This window comes from Tursiops truncatus, chromosome 2 (assembly GCF_011762595.2).
Source record: "Tursiops truncatus isolate mTurTru1 chromosome 2, mTurTru1.mat.Y, whole genome shotgun sequence".
NCBI lineage: Eukaryota > Metazoa > Chordata > Mammalia > Artiodactyla > Delphinidae > Tursiops > Tursiops truncatus.
The window spans coordinates 112,366,692-112,384,664 of NC_047035.1; the positions used below are offsets into that span (position 1 = coordinate 112,366,692).

General features: G+C 36.3%; 1 protein-coding gene and 1 pseudogene across 4 annotated transcripts in view; one reads left to right on the plus strand and one right to left on the minus strand.

Annotated features, from left to right (window-relative positions):
* Window positions 1-17,973, minus strand: part of UACA (uveal autoantigen with coiled-coil domains and ankyrin repeats) — a 98,419-nt gene that overhangs the window by 14,273 nt on the left and 66,173 nt on the right. For 3 of the 4 annotated variants that reach the window (XM_033851925.2, XM_004311850.4, XM_004311851.4), the window contains exons 6-13: window positions 13,505-13,575; window positions 13,295-13,401; window positions 9,904-10,085; window positions 8,699-8,736; window positions 5,930-5,998; window positions 4,756-4,863; window positions 4,176-4,208; window positions 3,197-3,295 (exon numbers count right to left, since the gene is read on the minus strand). In XM_033851925.2, the coding sequence (XP_033707816.1) occupies window positions 3,197-3,295; window positions 4,176-4,208; window positions 4,756-4,863; window positions 5,930-5,998; window positions 8,699-8,736; window positions 9,904-10,085; window positions 13,295-13,401; window positions 13,505-13,575 (707 nt within the window). The remainder of the gene's footprint in view (window positions 1-3,196; window positions 3,296-4,175; window positions 4,209-4,755; window positions 4,864-5,929; window positions 5,999-8,698; window positions 8,737-9,903; window positions 10,086-13,294; window positions 13,402-13,504; window positions 13,576-17,973) is intronic. The other variant, XM_019949053.3, reaches the window with a different exon arrangement.
* LOC117311114 (mitochondrial import receptor subunit TOM20 homolog) lies at window positions 10,586-11,017 on the plus strand (annotated as a pseudogene).

The following is a 17,973-nucleotide window of genomic DNA, read 5'->3' on the forward strand; positions in this document are numbered from 1 at the left end:
ACCTCTATAAACCAATTTACTTTACCACCTTTGGGGAGCACGAACCCTACCTCATCGCCTGTGAAACATTAGCCTAACCCCCTCTTTCAGAATTTATGGAACACCAATTACCTTTGAAGGTAAAAGGAGACAGAGAGCAGGAAATGAAACTGAGGCAAAGAGCTACATATAGTTCATAATAAATCCATCAATACATCAGTTAGGAAAAGGAGAATAATAGAGAAATTTTAGATACTCTGAGTTAAAATATATTTGGATTGCTCCTTATCCCAAGTAAGCCAGACACAAAGAACCTAACATAAATTAAAATACTATACTTTTGAGAGTAAAGGTATGCAGATGTACTTCATGTTTGTGTATCCGTCTATATTAGTACTAATAGCTATGTGTCAGACTCTGATAGGTGACCATGATAAAAACGGCCCACAGTTCCATAACTAAATTAATGTCCCATTAATACTTATTGCCCCAAGGGTATGGAAAAATATCTGTAAACTTAGGTAAGCTCTTTGTTCTAAGTAATATTTAATACTAGAGTCTGTAATAGGTAGTAAATGGGCTTATACATGAATGGGTAAGGGGAGGCCAAGGCACATAAGGAGTTCAAAAAACTTAGTTTGGGTTCATTACCTTGACTTGATGACTCAAATGAAAACAAATGCATGAGTTACAACATAAAATTAGCCTTGTTCTAAAATATCCATGTTTTCCCAAACCTGCTCTATAAGGAAAATGCCTACATATTAAGTATTACACGTAACACAGCAATTCTGTTGGCAGTTTATGAAGACTTTTAAGTATGTGAGATGATATGGTAGTGGATATTCAATATTTATAAATTATGATTCCTTAGTTTTTAAGGACTGCTCTCATAAATACTGGGTCACATATAAAGTGGACCCTGGAATTTTCTTTTTGAAGGTTATAAATAATTTCTAGTATAAAAATTCATCTGACTGGGGAAAATGCCCCCATTATATTGAGTGCAAAAACTTACAGAACAGGATAAATAATAAGACTACCTGTTGAATTCATGTACATAACACAAGTTATGTACAAACAAAGGTCTGAAAGGATGTCAGGTGCTAAGAGTGCTGGGCTTATAGGTGTGTTTATTTTCTACTTTTAGTTTAACTATATTTTTAAATTTTTCTGAAATAAATACATGTTGTTTTATAAGAAACAGTAAGTATTTTCCTATAGTTTATAATAACCTCATTCAAAGTTACAGACTTGTCTGAAGCTACAGAAAACCATCTATTCTTAAGACATGGGAGTCTACTCTTAGGAGAAAAATAACACAAAAACAGTACCCAATTATAGGTGTCAAACTTTGATGAATACTTCAAAGGCCCACATACACTTCTGTATCTTCTCCAGCTGAGTGTAAAACTAGTATTGTAGTTAGGGGCACAAACTGCCTGAGTTCAAGCTCTGGCTCTGACACTTACTCTTATTTATAAAACCCCGCACGGGTAAACTGCTTTTTGCCTCAGTCTCTTCACTTATGAAGTGGAGATAAAATGAAAACATACCATACCAAGTTGATGTGTTTATTAAATGCAGGTAAAGTGCACAAAGCAATTTCTGGCACACGGTTGGGGGTCATGAACTTGTTAGCTATCACTAGTTTCACTACTAACCTTAAAAAAAGTCTTCAAATGTGAAAAAAGATAGAAGGCCCTATACTAGACTGTTTTTTAGCTTATAAAACTGTTTCTAAATAATTTCAGAATTCAGTCTATAAATATAAACACAGGTTTTTGGTTGGTTTTTTTTTTAATGTATCAAGGCATAACTCACCTGCAATAAAGTACACAAGTATACAGTGCAATGAATTTTTGCATATGTATACTTTGTGTAATTACAACTCAGATCAAGATATAGAACTTGTCTAGCACGCCCAGAAGCTTCTTCATGCCCCGTCCTGGTCAGTAACCGGCCACCAAAGGGTGGCCTCTATTCTGACCTGTATTAGCATAGATTAGCTTTGTCTAGTTCTGCACTTCACAGAAAAGGAGTCAGGCAGTATGTGCTCTTCGTGTCTGATTTCTTTCATGCAACATTATGTCTTGAGATACATCCATGTCTTTACATTCTTTTTCATAGCTACACCCATATTTTAAAATTTACACACAAAAAATTTACTTTTGTTATGTACTTTGGAGTTATATTCCACAATAAAGATAAAAGACTCACATTGAATCAGCCACTCTCTTCAGTGACCCCAATGATGAACAACATTTATAAAATATATATTTTGGCCTTGCAGAACAAATCTATGCAGTTAAAAGTCTGGAGAGTGGTCACCCTTGGTGCAAGGAGCAAGCGTGAGGAGGCTTCTGGGTACTAGTTATGTGGTGTTTCCTGATCTGGGATGTTAGATTTGTGAAAATTCTTCAACTTATTCACTTTAACATGTTCTTTTTAATGTATATTGTATTTTGATTAAAAGTTTAAAGAAAACATAGTCTTGGGGGCTTCCCTGGTGGCGCAGCGGTTGAGAACCCGCCTGCCGATGCAGGGGACATGGGTTCGTGCCCCGGTCCGGGAAGATCCCACATGCCGCAGAGAGGCTGGGCCCGTGAGCCATAGCCACTGGGCCTGCGCATCCGGAGCCTGTGCCCCACAACGGGAGAGGCCACAACAGTGAGAGGCCCACATACCGCAAAAAAAACAAAACAAACAAAAAAAAAACATAGTCCTGGAAAAACTAAGAGCTAATTGAGCCAAGAAAAGATAAGTATATGATCTGAGCCTTATTAACACACTACTCTCACCAAACAAATCCATATATGCACAAGGTCATTTCTGAGATAATCCTGGGATTACTGCTTTTCACTTAAATGATGCTTTTTATTAACACCATCATAATCATTATAATTTTACAGGTAAAAGTATGTCTTGAAAAGGTAAAGATGACAAAGAGGAAGGCTGGGGAAGAGAAACTGGAACTGAACTAAATGTCAGTTTAGTCAATTTCAATGATCTCATTTAACCTTTAAAACAACTCTGTGGAAAAAAGGACAATCACCCCAATTTTGCCAAAGCAGCACAAAGCTCAGAGACTTTAAATAAATTGCCCGAGGTCACACTATAAAGAAGAGAGTGATAATTCAAATTCAAGCCTGACTTCAAGCCCTTTACCACGGCCCATTATGAGTTACATGAAATAAATTATTTAAGCTTTCTATACCTCAAAATACTTGAATCTATTTTTCAGAGCCTCAATAGCTCTTAGGCTTTCTTCATGTTGCTTTTCTTTAGCTGCCAAAAGGGACTTCAGCTTTTCTTTCTGAAATGGAAAGAAATAAATACAGAGCAAAATCACCCTGTGCTTGAAATTGTGTTAAAAATGTGTTTTAGAAAATGTGAATTAGAATTACTTTGAGGACTATAGTTAATGAATTCTCTAACCTGGTCAATTTTTTTTTTTAAAAAAACGGAACTTTTTTTTTTTTTTTGGCTGTGTTGGGTCTTTGTTGCCATGCGTGAGCTTTCTCTAGCTGCGGCGAGCGGGGGCTACTCTTCCTTGCGGTGTGCAGGCTTCTCATTGTAGTGGCTTCTCTTGTTGCGGAGCACGGGCTCTAGGTGCACAGGCTTCAGTAGTTGTGGCTCGCAGGCTCTAGAGCATAGGCTCAGTAGTTGTGGTGCACGGGCTTAGTTGCTCCGTGGCACGTGGGATCTTCCCAGGCCAGGGATTGAACCCGTGTCCCCTGCGTTGGCAGGTGGATTCTTAACCACTGTGCCACCAGGGAAGCCCTAACCTGGTCAATTTTTAACTATTAGTAGAGTTCAAAATTTGTAGAACTATACTAATAATATACACAAACAATATTATGAAAAATTCAAATTTCTGTGGTTTGTTTTAAATCTTATCATTTTCAGACATTTTCTCTATAATGCTTAGAATTTTATATCTTTTCATGAAAAGTTTCATAGAAAATGAGCCATTTAGAGGCTCATTTCAGTAACAAGAAAATGCCTACAATAACCCACGCCACTATACTCAACACATAATTTTACAGTCACACATAGGTTTTGTTTTTTCCTTTGAGCAATAACCAAAAAGAGAATTCTGTCTCCACGTCAGTTCAGGACTTAAACCTCTACTGCAATGTTATCTTCGATTTACACAACAATTTACAGCTTTAAAGTAAAACTTATCATCCTACCTCACTTTCCAGATCATCAGCAACCATTACTTCCTAAATTTAAAGAGAAGAAGAAATGTATTTTCACTCTTGAAAGTTTATGTTAAAAAGCATGAGCTTGGCAAATATCTTTTAAAAAGACTGGTGCATGTCATTAAGATTGGGGATGAGACTGTGAGAAGAAAATGCCTATGTGCTACTACTTCTGTGCTCTACGTTGTCATTCATGCTTCTCACTAACCAGGTTCAGAAGCACTTTCGATTCTTCTGAGACCCCATCAGTTACTTAAAACTCTTACCTGTTCTTCCTCCTCATGTCTTCTGTCTACTTCTTCCTCTCTAATCCCACAACTCCAATCACAGTTCAGTCCTTTGTCATTACCACAGACCAACAGTGTTCTCTGTTCTTAGATCCGACCTTGTTTCATGTAAAGGTCCTAATAAGATATGACTTTCCACAGGGCAATGACCTGATTTTACCTCCTTTAGCACCTGGCACCATGACTAGCTGTGATGGGCCGTCATTAACAATTTGTTACCGATGATAATGACTCGTAGTAAAACAGTTCTGGATTTTTCTGGTATGACGCAGATTATTTACCTCATTCAGCTGTAGTTGTAAACCATTTACTTTATCCAATAATATTCTCTGTTCCTGCTGAATTTTTCTCAACCTCTCTTTCAGATCTTCATTTTCAATCTCCAGATCCTTAAATAGCAAAGATAACAGGTGCCAGACCAACTTTAAAGGAGCAATTCTTACGGAAGAAATTTCTAAAAGCAGTTCACTATCATAAACAGATATATACATATATAAAACAGCTTTAAGTATAAAGATACAATAATTTCAATGACATTCAAATAATTTAAAATCTATACATGAGAAATAACGCAGAAAATTATAGTCCTATGATAACTAATAAATACAACTATATACAAAGACAGCAAACCATCATGATTCTAATAAATAAGAAATAAAAGCATCATCTGGAAATAGAAAATAGCAGAAGAATATGTCATTTTAACTTTTGCCAAACACCTCTCAAATTTATGAGTTTAACAAAGCATAAGAATATCAATACTTCAGTGCTCTGATAAAACATTTAAGCCTCTAATTGAAGGCTACAGTTCACTTTCTTAACACTACATAGTAAACTATGAAAACACAAATAAAATGCTTTTGTTTTATCATATGGAAAAGTCTATTCAATTTATATTTTAATGGTATTTCAGTCATAAAATAAACCATTTAATTATGGCTCTTTTTCCAACACAATCCAAATAATAATTATTTTTTGAACACTTTGACGAACATAAAAGGTAAAAAGTGCTATGTGGTTACCAAAATTACTTTTCTTAATCAAAATAAAAAATATTTTAAGAAAAAGTTCAGATTTTGTTTATTTACATTGATAACCATCATTTTTATCACTATAATTAATTTTCTAAAAGGAATACAAATTTATGATTTATGGCCCCAAACAGATATATTTAAATCAACAAAAACTTACAGAAAGTTATTAAATTATTTACTTCCTAATATATATTAAAACAATACTTCTTGTAAGATAATACTGACTCAAACATTCATATCAAAAGTTAATTCTTTTAGAAGGAATTTGGCAAGAAAGTAGAATCACAAAACATAACAAGCTGCCCTTCCATCCCCTACTCATTTCCCCCGCAGTTTTGCTTCCTTTCTTTTCCCCAACCCCACTACAAACAATGCTGGAATTCTTTGCAAAGGAAGATACCAATTTTTTTTTTCGTTTTACCTGAATGTTTTGATGCTCCCTCTGATCTGATTTCATATTTACTTCATCTAGCATCTGCGTCAAATTTCGCTTTGGTAAAACATAAGAAAACACAGGTTAGCAAGTATGAGAATATAGAAAAGTACATTTTCCTCAATAGGCAATACACCCAATTAGTGATTTTCAGTTTATCCAAGTTTAAATTTTGCTGTACAAAACACAAGGTGGCAGTGTTTCCACTTAAAACTCCAAATGGAAAGCATCTTTAAGGATACAGGTTTTAAATAAATCAAGTATAATCTATTTTTTAAATACTAAAAAAATAACAGAATTTAAAACCCCTACTGCTAAGTATTTATTTTAACCAAAGTCACCAAATTTTAAAAAGGAGAATTTGTACTAGAGGCAAAACTCACGTTGTACTATAAAGCATCAGCTACCATTCCCAAAAGAAGAATTTGCTGTTTAAAAAGAGGAGGCGGGGGGGAGTTACATTAATGTTGAGAGAAAATATGGAAATTACTTCTTTGAGTACTGATGAGATAAAATATCAAAGGGTGTGATAAGAAAGAGATAGACAATCCACTGACTAAAGCTATATAAAAGATTTCTAAATGACTTGGTTGGGTACATGATCTGTTTTTGTACACTTACTGCTTTGAAACTTTAATCCAGCTTAGAGATTTGCTTTAATAAAAGCACAATACAATCACTAAACAAGAGATAAAATAATTTTTTTGCCCAAATTGATCTTTAAATCTACACAATAATTTAGAAAGGTATTTCTTTCTTCCTTTTTGAGAGCTAAAGAAACAAAACGTGAATGCTTTAATTTTCCAAGATAATTTTATGTTCCAAATTATTTGTTGACTCATGTGTTTAAACTATCATACTAATGAGCTTGGATTTAGAATTAGAGGAACAAGTTCCCATTAAGACGATGCTCTGTATCCACGATTTGGCCCAAACTACATGTCTAGCCTCATTCCTTCTACCAAAGGGCCGTTCTTGACGTGGAATCTGACCAGTCTCATCGTACATACCACTTTCAGCCCCTGCCTTCCCTTCTGGTCTCTGGTTCCTGTCACTCTGCCCCTCTACTGCCCCACGGGCATGTTAAACATGCTCCTTCATCAGGGGCTTGGTACTTGCCCTTCCCTCTGCCCTTGAGGCTTCACCCACAGAGCCGCTGGCTCCCTCCTCACTTCCTTCAGACCTCTGCTAGAATGTCAGTCACTTCCTGACCACACCATCTAAAATAGCTTCCCGCCCCCTCCCTCTTCATTCCCTAATCCTGTTCTGCCTGTCTTCAAAGCATCTGCCGCGGTGCTAAATACCCATCTGCTTACTGTTCATCTCTCTCACTGGGCTGGGAGCTCCATGAGGGCAGGAAATTTGAACACTGATATCCCCAGCACTTAGAACAGTAATGGGCATATAGTAAGTAACTGAATACATCTTATTTTTTAACCTATACTGTAGGCTTCTTGATAACAAGGATTCTATGTCCCTTAGTACACAAACAAATCCTATTTACAGCAGATATTTTAAAATGTATTTAATTAACAACTGAAACAAATGAGTTTTACTGTTCTTAGCAGAATATTAACTCCATGAATTCATTTAGATAATTCCTATTCATTTAGATACCATTCCCATATTAATATTCAATAATTCTTTCTTTTAAATACATGTATATTTCAGAAATAGTTTTTCTCTTAATATGTGTGAGATGCCTGGTATTGATATAAGAGGGCACATTTTATTTCCCTCTACACCCACTTAGGTTATCTGAGGAATGGGAGAAAAGTCTGAAACAGCTGCTCCAGATGGGAAAGAAAAGTGACAGCAGATATGACCCATGCAGGGACATATTACTTAATTGTGATGGACTGAAAAGGAAGCATGCTTTCATACAGCTTTCAAATTTAGGTGCGAGCTACAGAAATGATACAGAATGATGACAGGATGGCTCAGAAGGTACCTGATTACTTCTCTTCAGGGTTTGGAAGTGCTCAGGTCCCTCTCATTAGAGAAAAGCTGAAAGCCTGGAAGGGGACAGTCAGCAGAAGAGGAGAGCTGCCTACACTAGCTTTGGGTGAGATGGTTTAAGAGTGTGCAAAGCAACCCCACACACTTTAACTCGAAGAGATCAGGGGAAATGATTAGACATCTACTGAGACTGAGACACAAAACCAGGGTTAAATAGTGATTTGATAATAAACTTAGTGCAAGGTATGAATTATTTCACGTACTGTGTTTTTTTAAAAGTCAAATCCTCATTAAATTAAATACAGCAAAAAAAGAAAAAGAAAAAGAAATCAAAATGTTAACAGTGGCATTGAAATCACATATATAATCAGTTTTGAATTCTGTTTTCTTCATTTCTTATTGCTTGGAAGAATTTTCCCACATCAGGGGATATTCGACTCTGTTACTAAGGGAGAATAGGAGAAAACTGTCTAGGGTCTACCAAGCTAATATTCATCAACGAAGAAACTCAACAAGGTGCAATATTCCATACTTGAAAAGGCTGGATGTTCAAGACCAGCAATCAGGAGTCTACTTATTTCCCACTGGATACATTCATTGTAATTAAGACCCATTGTCTCAAGCTGAGTGACAGTGTCTGGATAAAGCCTCAGGATCTCATGACCTAGGTTCTACATGGGCATGATTAACTGGGAAGAGAGAACGGCATGCATTTAAACTCAAAACAGTTATATATAACCATTACCCAGGTTTACTCAACACTTTACTTAAACTGCACAATATACATAATTTTTTAACCTGTTGTAAAGATGGTCCTTTCTTCCAAACTTCTCTCCCTGAAGATTTAAAGAGAGGGAAAGGGAGGAGAAAGAGGAACAGTGAAACAGCAGGTTAACTTGGGTAGATTTGCATTCACCAATTATGTAATTAAGTCAATATTAAAGAAATAAATTTTTAAGTTTCTTTTGAAGTTTACGACCTTACAGTTAAAACAACAATGAAATATCACTTTTGCCTATCTAATGGGCAAAGTATTTTTTTTTTCCTATGACAACATCCCTGTAGATGATATTCAATGCCAGGGAGGGGAGACAGGTGAAAAATACAAAATTTAAAACATCCTAAATTAGAAGGCAACTTTTCGATATATATTAAAAGCTTAAAAAAAAGTGCATAACCTGAAACCTCTTAATTCAATTTCTAGGAAGTTATCCTAAGGGTATAATAAAAATATGCTAAAATATTTATGCATAAGGACAGTCACTAAACGGTTATTTATATTAGTAAAAACTGTATAAACAACTTAAATGACACCTATAGAAAACTGCTTAATTAAATTAAACTTAGATGGAATTTTATGCATTGATAAAAATCATACTGTAGAAAAAATATTTATTTATGAGGGAAAAGTCTTCGAACTATATTACACAAAAAGTAAGCTACAGCTCACTACAGGTGACCTCAATTTTATGCAGAGAGAAGACTGGAAAGATATTCCTCAAAATGTTAGTAGAGGCTCCTCAGTGGTAGAATGAGTGGTTGATTTTACTTGCTGTGCTTTTCTGTGCTTTCCAATTTCTCTTTAATAAGCATACGAAAATACTTGGCACAAGTATTCAATAAATCTTACTTGAATATTTTAAATACATGTTTAAACAATGATTCTTTCTTTAAAACTTTTTAAGTACAAGAGCTTAAGCACTTCACCCCTCCTCATCAAAAAATACATATTAGCAAAACACTTTATTTGGCTCTTTCTTTTCAGTTCTTAAATTACTCCACAGTAGAGTAGGATTGACTGGATAAACTGGACAATAAATGTAACACACACTGCCTCAGAACAAGTGACTATAATGTAAAACCGCAGAGCTGAGGCAGATGAACCAATACTGCTTATTGTAAGGAGTGTTTTGCCTCTTACGAACTGCAGCTCTACCACCTAAATCTTTAAAAGCTGCTCTTTATTAACTAGCACTTTTCTAGTGACAGAAAACTGCTGGTACCTTTGCTGGTATTTTCTGATGCAGTCTTCAGTAAGGTTAGAATGTCCAGATTGTCAGCAATTCTTGCATAGTAAGAACTATCATGGCCAAGGGCATCCAGCAAGGTTACATCAGCACCATTTCTGATTAAGACTTCTACTGCATCTTTGCAACCATACTCGCAACCTAGCATGAGAGCAGTCCTAGAAGGCAAGATGGAAGAATAAAAGACCTTGAGAAGGATCAAAAAAAAAATTTCAGAAATCTCTTTCAGAGGTCCCCTTCTTAAAGAACAGATATTACTTTAAAAAGCCACGTTGTTATAGACACAGATTTGACTTCATATTTTTACTCCATTGCATTTATAAAAAACATTTGTTTTGTGTCTTAGTTTGCAGAGCTAGCATTTTACATCTACCTACACACATCTGTTACTTCTACTACCAAATTAACCTCCTTTATTCCAGTCCTTCTATGTACTACAAGTTAATTGCCACAAAGATCTTCCACAACTGATACTGTCACCTTATCTGTGCAAAACCTACAATGATAAACCCAAGCTATTTAAATCACTTTGCAGGCCTTCCCGCATCCCTCACGGCGGGCGGCAGCACAGAGTGGCACAGTCCTTTCCGAGGGTTCTCGGCCAACGGCTTCATCGTGGGCCCTGCTGCCGCCAACCCCACTCCTCGTTGGAGAGAAGATGGAGGGCCGGAACAGCGCCATCTCCGCCGGTACGTGCGGGGCCCTTTTCATTGGGTACTGCATTTACCTTGACCCCAAGAGATGGAGAGATCCTAACTTCAAGAACAGGCTGCAAGAACGAAGAAAGAAACAGAAGCCTGCCAAGGAGAGAACCAGACTTTCCAAGTTACCTAACCTTAAAGATGCTGAAGCCGTTCAGAAATTCTTCCTTGAAGAAATACAGCTTGCAAGAGTTACTAGCTCAAGGTGAATATGAGAAGGGTGTTGACCATCTGACAAATGCAATTGCTGTGTGTGGACGGCCACAGCAGTTACTGCAAGTGTTGCAGCAAACTCTTCCACCACCAGTGTTCCAGATGCTTCTGACTAAGCTCCCAACAATTAGAGAACTGTAAGTGCTCAGAGCTTGGCTGAAGATGATGTGGAATGAGAAACAAATGTCAATATAATAATCTCAATTTAAAAATATTTTAAAAATCTTAACTTGAAAGATGATCAGCTCTGGGGGAGTAAGGGCAAATAAGCTTGTTATGGACTGTCCTACACTCAAATCTACCAAAGTTAATTTTTACTTTGTGTAGATCCATTTGTCTGTTTTATTTATTTTCCCAGTGAAAAGTGTATTTTGTTAGAGAGGTTTTCATTTTATAAATACACTATCAGTTACTGAAAACAATAAAATAAATAAATCACTTTGTGAACTGAACCACATCATGCAAACGTCACCAATGAATCCCTTCTATTCCAAAACAAGAATCAGATTCCTGTTCCTGATTTCTCTCTTTAGAAGAGCCTTTCTTCTCCTACACACCTCCTTCACATTTTCACACTTAATTTTAAAATTTGCCTTCTCAAATAAATCTTCTTTTTTTGTTGTTGTACGCGGGCCTCTCACCGTGTGGCCTCTCCCGTTGAGGAGCACAGGCTCCGGACGCGCAGGCTCAGCGGCCATGGCTCACGGGCCCAGTCGCTCCGCGGCATGTGGGATCCTCCCGGACCGGGGCACGAACCCGTGTCCCCTGCATCGGCAGGCGGACTCTCAACCACTGCGTCACCAGGGAAGCCCTCAAATAAACCTTCTTTGATTAACCCCATTATCATGGACCACTGGTTTATTCGGCCATGACAGAATCGTCAGCACTTAAACATTTAACAGTATGACTGGCAGATCATAATAATGCAACAATTAAATCATCATGGAAATTTAGAAGTACTCTAGAAATTCTCTATTTTTACTGCTGAGGCAACCAACACTTAATGAAATGAAGTGACTTATCCTATATATGATTCTGTCTTCAATTGTGAATATTGAATTTCATACGGAAACTGATTTTTGCCTTTATTTGATGTCTGTTCTATTCCTCTTTTATACTCCCCGGTAGTTGCTGGAATGCAGTTTTACATAAAACAGGCATTAACAAATTTTTTGTTATAAGGGAAAAAATGTTATAGGTAAGACAGGAAGAAAGAAAAGAAACTTGAATACAGAGTGTCAGAAACAGATTTTAATTTACCTTTAAAACCATTTGATATGTCGTCTAAATATAATACACATTGCCCTATCGCATTGGTTTTTTTGTGAAGTTCCAATGAAATAACACAAACATACTTGGAAAAATATAAGAGAAAGCATTGTATACGTGGATCAGCCAGATCACCCCTTTCTGATCCTAAAATTTATTTTTCAATCAAATTTTCTTAAACATGCTTGGAGCCAGATCACAGTATCACAAAAACAAAGTAATATAAAAAAAGCCACTTTCTTAAAAATCACATTAATGATTTAATTGCTTAAGAATTTCCTCCTTTGAGATGCCTGAACAATGAAAACAATCAGAGCTATAAAATCTGACATCCAAAGACTAATTATACTTATCTACTTCCAGTGAACTACAAACAATAGAATACGTGTTTAGAAGAATAAAAGTAACTGAAAAGAAACCAACAATTTTACCAGTAATCATCTATACAATCTCAGAAACTTGTCATAAATTACTGTAATGCTTCAACTGGTGGAAGGGATGTATTTCAGATACTTTGTTGTCAGAAACTCCGTGACTATAAACATCAGAATTATAATATAGCAAGCAGCATGATACACTAGACCCAGAAAAGAGGACAGAGAGAATTACAGATAGAAATTGTTAGTGCACACCAACTAAAATAACATCAAATACAGGTGCAGAAATAAATTAATGAAATCTGTACTGGGGTACAGAAATGAACTCAGTTTCAAAGAAGGAGGTGGCATTGTGCCCAGCAGAAAGGAGAGAAAACACCTTGAGAAAATCTACACTGAAACATGTCAAGCTCCAGGACACGCAAGAACTCCCTTACTCTCAAAAGATTCACTAATGAAGAAGTAGAGACTGTAAATGTCATTTTTTTATTCTTCTTCCTTATTTGAGCCCATTTCATTAAAGATTATTTTATAAGCTCAAAATAACTAGGATATAATTACTCTTTTCTTCAGTTCTTTGACCTGAACACAGGCCATAATCACTGCCTGTATTTCGAGTTTACCCTGTCATCATCCCCCATTTCCCTCTCCCTCCTTCTTCAGCCAACTCTGAAGAGTAAGAAGAAGTGAGTGCTAATTCCAAGGAAGGGAGAACCACAGGGGATAGAAAGGCCAAGTCACAGCAGCAGAGCTTCAGGATCACTGTGCATCGAGCTGGTGTCTGGGGAGCCGTGATAAAAGAATTACCTGTTTTGTTTGTCTCTGGAATTAATATCCGCCCCTCTATCTATCAGCAGTTGACATATTGTTGGCCTACACATCTGAGTAGCCAGAACAAGTGGCGTCCGCCCATCCTAAGCAACAAGAAAAATAAGACAGCATTCAGACAACGAGTCTCCCAAAACATGAAAGTCAGAATACGTGAGTTGAAATGAGAATAAACATAAACTGACTTACTACATCTCTGGTATTCACTGAGGCCCCGTGGTCGCAGAGCAGCTGTATGCTAGAAGGACAGTCTGCCATAGCTTTGAGGAACAAAGGAAAATGATAAATGGTGAACATCTGTTGGTAGCACGTGGTGTTTTGCTAGACCCGTATAAGGCCTAAATTCTTCAATCCCTAAAGTACTAAACTTCACATCCTTCACTCTCAGTTTAGCATTATAAGCATTGATTTTTCTATCTGAAAATGGATTAGATAAGATCATTTTGTAAATTTTGTATAATTTATTAGGACCAAGGAACACTGTCACTCTTGCAGAGGACAAGAATATACTGCTGTGCTAAGGGTAACCACTGATAATGAAAATCACACTTAAACTTTCTATTTATAGTATATTTTAAAGTATGGCTATAACTTACTGAATCCTTGAAGTGTTAGTGCAGTTTTTTTAAAAGAATCACATACTTTTTTCTTTACAGAAGACCCACAGTAAATAAAGTATGATTCATACAGTTCATATTTCCTTTTCAAAACAGAAACTGCAATGTCTGCCCTTGATGCAAAAGCAGGGTCATTTTGCTAAAAATTATATTAGAAAATCACATGATGCCTCTTCTCTGATCAACACTAGAGTTCATATTTGTATCAGGAAAAAAGTGGTCAAATTCATAAAGTACGATTGTGTTTATACTTCCCACGAGTTTTTATAAAAGTTTTATAAGTTGATATTAGTTTATTTGCACAAAAAAGTACTAAGTCAGCGTTCTTTTTTTTTTTTTTTGGTGCAATAAAGTAAAACCAAACATACATTAAAAAATCAAGTCAATTTTTCATTTCTGATGTCTTTAATCCAGCAAGTCTTTTATATAAAATATATAATCAATCTTAAAAAAAAGATAAATTGAAACTGAATACATTAATTCAGGAATTATAAAATAACAACCATTCAGGCCCAATTAAAGATAAGAAGGAAAAAATGTAAAGCATAAAAAATTCCAGAGTTATACTATACTGAACAAATCAAGTCAGTATTAAAGGTGCGATGATGGAGAATGCCAGCCGTTCATCCTTGTTCCATGGTAATAAAACTGTGTTGGGCACAGGGTGGCTCACCTAGACCACAGTTCCCAGTCTCCTTTGCATGAAGGCATGACCACATGAGTTAGATCATGCCAATGGAGTCTGACATGAGGGACATGTGCTACCTTCTGAGTCTAGGGCTTTAAAAAGTGGTTATACATTCTTCCATAATCTTTCTCCTTCCTGCTAGCAGGATAACAGGTACCTATTATCAGCTTCAGCCTTAAAGATGAGGACAACACCCCCAGGCAATGGTAGAACTGCAAAATAGAAGAAATCTGGGTCCCTGAATGACTATATGAAGCAGAGGTACAAGCCAATCTGATCATTAGGGCTGTGACATGAAAGAAATAAATTCTGTGTGTGTGTGTGTGTGTGTGTGTGTGTGTTTAAAGCAAATGTTATTTTATTTTGTCACAGCAGTATAATCTTATCCCTAACCAAGACAAAAATTGCTATCAGGAGTCAGGTGCTGTTGTAACAGATACCTAAATTATACAGCACTGGTTTAGTGGTTGGGTACTAGGTGGTCAGTAAACATATTTCAGGCTAGAAACCTTGTGATTTTTCTCACACTGTGGCAAAACGTTTGATAGATCTATCATCTGTGCTAATTTACAAGGTACACTGTGTGACTATGGAGCCTTTCTAGGTGAAGCAATAGAAAAGAGCCCAAATTTTAGGGCATATTGGCGGCTGCTTACTGCTTCTAGTAAGAAAGAGATGAGGTCAACAAGAAAGAGATGAGGTCAAGCAAGAATTAGTTATGAACACAGTTGGAAGGGAATAGAGTTTCTAGATATTTGGGACCTCACAGGTATAGAGAAGCCAATTGTTTCTCTATACCAAACAGCAAGATATAAAACTATTGTTGGTCACAACTTTTCTCAAAGACAGCCCAATAAGGAAAAATGAAAAAAAAAACAAAAAAAACAGATCCAGTCCTGGAATAAAGATCAGATTGAGGATACTATATTCCCATCCAAGACTATTATTTCAGATGACTTTGAGGTGGCAGTATTAAAATGAACAAATGAACCTATTTACAAAACAGAAGTAGAGTCACGGATGTAGAAAACAAACTTATGGTTACCAGGGGACGGGGTTGGGGGGGATAAATTGGGAGATTGGGATTGACATAACACACTACTATATATAAACTAGATAACTAATAAGGACCTACTGTATAGCACAGGGAACTCTATTCAATACTCTGTAATGGCCTATATGGAAAAAGAATCTAAAACAGGAGTAGGTATGTGTATATGTATAAGTGATTCACTTCATTGTACACCTGAAACTAATACAACATTGTAAATCAACTATATTCCAATAAAATTTTTTAAAAACTCTGTAAATTAACCTAATGTTCTGCACAGTACTGAACATTTTATAAATAAATTTTCTAAATTTTGGTTAAAAAAATAAAATAAAATGAGGTAGAGAATCATGAGTCCAGAAATAAAAACAAGAAATAAAGGAGGGTTAAGAACTTTATGTCCAGAAAAGAAATGGTTCCTGACATATGAAAGTGGCTGGCAACAAATAGGCCAGAAACCTACCAAGGTTTTGAGGGAATGCACTACCCCAAAATCCAAAAGCCCAGTCAGCTAAAACTAATAACTCTTCCTGTGCTTAAGCTGCCTATATAGAGGGCATACTTTCCAACATCCAATTTACCTGTGATCTTGGAGGATAATGGACAAGAACCTTCCAGAAGGCAGAGCTAGGGCCCACAGAGGACAATAAGGGATTTCTCCTAGGAAACAAAACTGGGGGGCACCTGAAGGAGCTAACCAAGAAATTTACTCCAAGATCTCAGTTGAAAGCCTTTGCAAGTTTTGCTCAGCAGTATCTGAAACCTGCTGTTGAATAGTGACTGCTGTGTATTTCCCAGTTCTCCTGTTTCCAAAAGGGAGTCTTTATTTTACTTATCCTGTTCTTGCGGCATCACTATATTGTGAGGAGCAGGTCTCTTTTCTTTGAGTTTACAAACTGTTGGACCATGAAGAGCCATTTTAGAGCCAAAAATACACAAGTGCACATCACCCAGAAATCCCAGACTTTGAGGTGGCTTCAGTGACTGAATTGGTTATGTATCCTCTCCCTTGGGGTGGGGATAATGTTCTATGTGTGGAAAGTAGGGGCTGCAGGAATATCTGGAAGGCCAGAGGGCTGGACTGTGGCAATTGTTACCAAAATTTGTTCTCCCCTTCTTCTACAGTGTGGCAGCTCGGCCATGACTAGTTATCTTGAGATTACATTTCTGGGCCTCCTTTACAGATAAATACAACCAACTGACTTTGGTCTTATTGATGGATTATGAGTAGAGGGCTATTTACCACTTCCAAATCTGGGCCTCAGACTGTGGGCATGCGCTCCTCCTATTCTCCTTCCCTTTCCTGCCAGCTGGAACGCAGATATGACTACAACCCTGCTGCAATGACATTGCTGAGGAAGATACCAGAGGAAAGTGGAGCAACAAGATGGAAAGAATTCAGTTCATGAATGACCTCAAGCCACCTGCCAACCTATACCACTCCATTTTTTTTTTATAAGCAACTGATATTGGAGTTCTTTTACTACATCAACTTGGTCTTCATTCTAACTTCATCTGTATACCTACTGAACAAATATTAAAATTTCAATCTGTTAAGTTGTACCAGTTTTAAAAACAGGGATAATAAAATCTATAATATACAAAAAATTACACATACTTACTGTACATATTTTGATGAGTTTGGACAAACGCATACACTGTAATACCCTCACCACAATCAAGGTACTAAACATATGGATCACCTCCACAAATTTCCTTGTGTCCTTTTGTGTGTCTGTGTGTTTTTTGGGGTTTGTTTTTGGGGGGTTTTTTTGGTGAGAATACTAAGTACTCTATCCTCTTAATATATTTTAAAGTGCACAATACCATATTGTTAATTATGTGCAATACGTTATTACATTATACAATAATTATATACAAGTTTTGTATAATAATTATACCTCAATTAAGCAGTAAAAAAAATAAAAACAACTAGAAAAAGTTGAACATTGAGTAAATGATATTGAAAACATTTTCAAATGCATTAGGTGTAATAATGGTATTACACTTAGGTTACAAAATAGAATCATTATCTTTCAGAGATAAAAGCTGAATTGTTTATGGATAAAATTATATGATGTCTTGGATTTGATTTAAAATATGCCAAGTAGAGGAGAATAATGGGTGGTGGTATAAATGAATCAAGATTAGCCATATGCTGACAACTGTCTCAGCTGGATGAGGGGTATAAGGTATTTTAATACGATAGTCTAACTTTATGTTTCAAATTTTCATTTTTAATAATTTTTAAAACATGATTATTAACATTTTAAAAACATGATTATTTTTAATTTTTAATAAT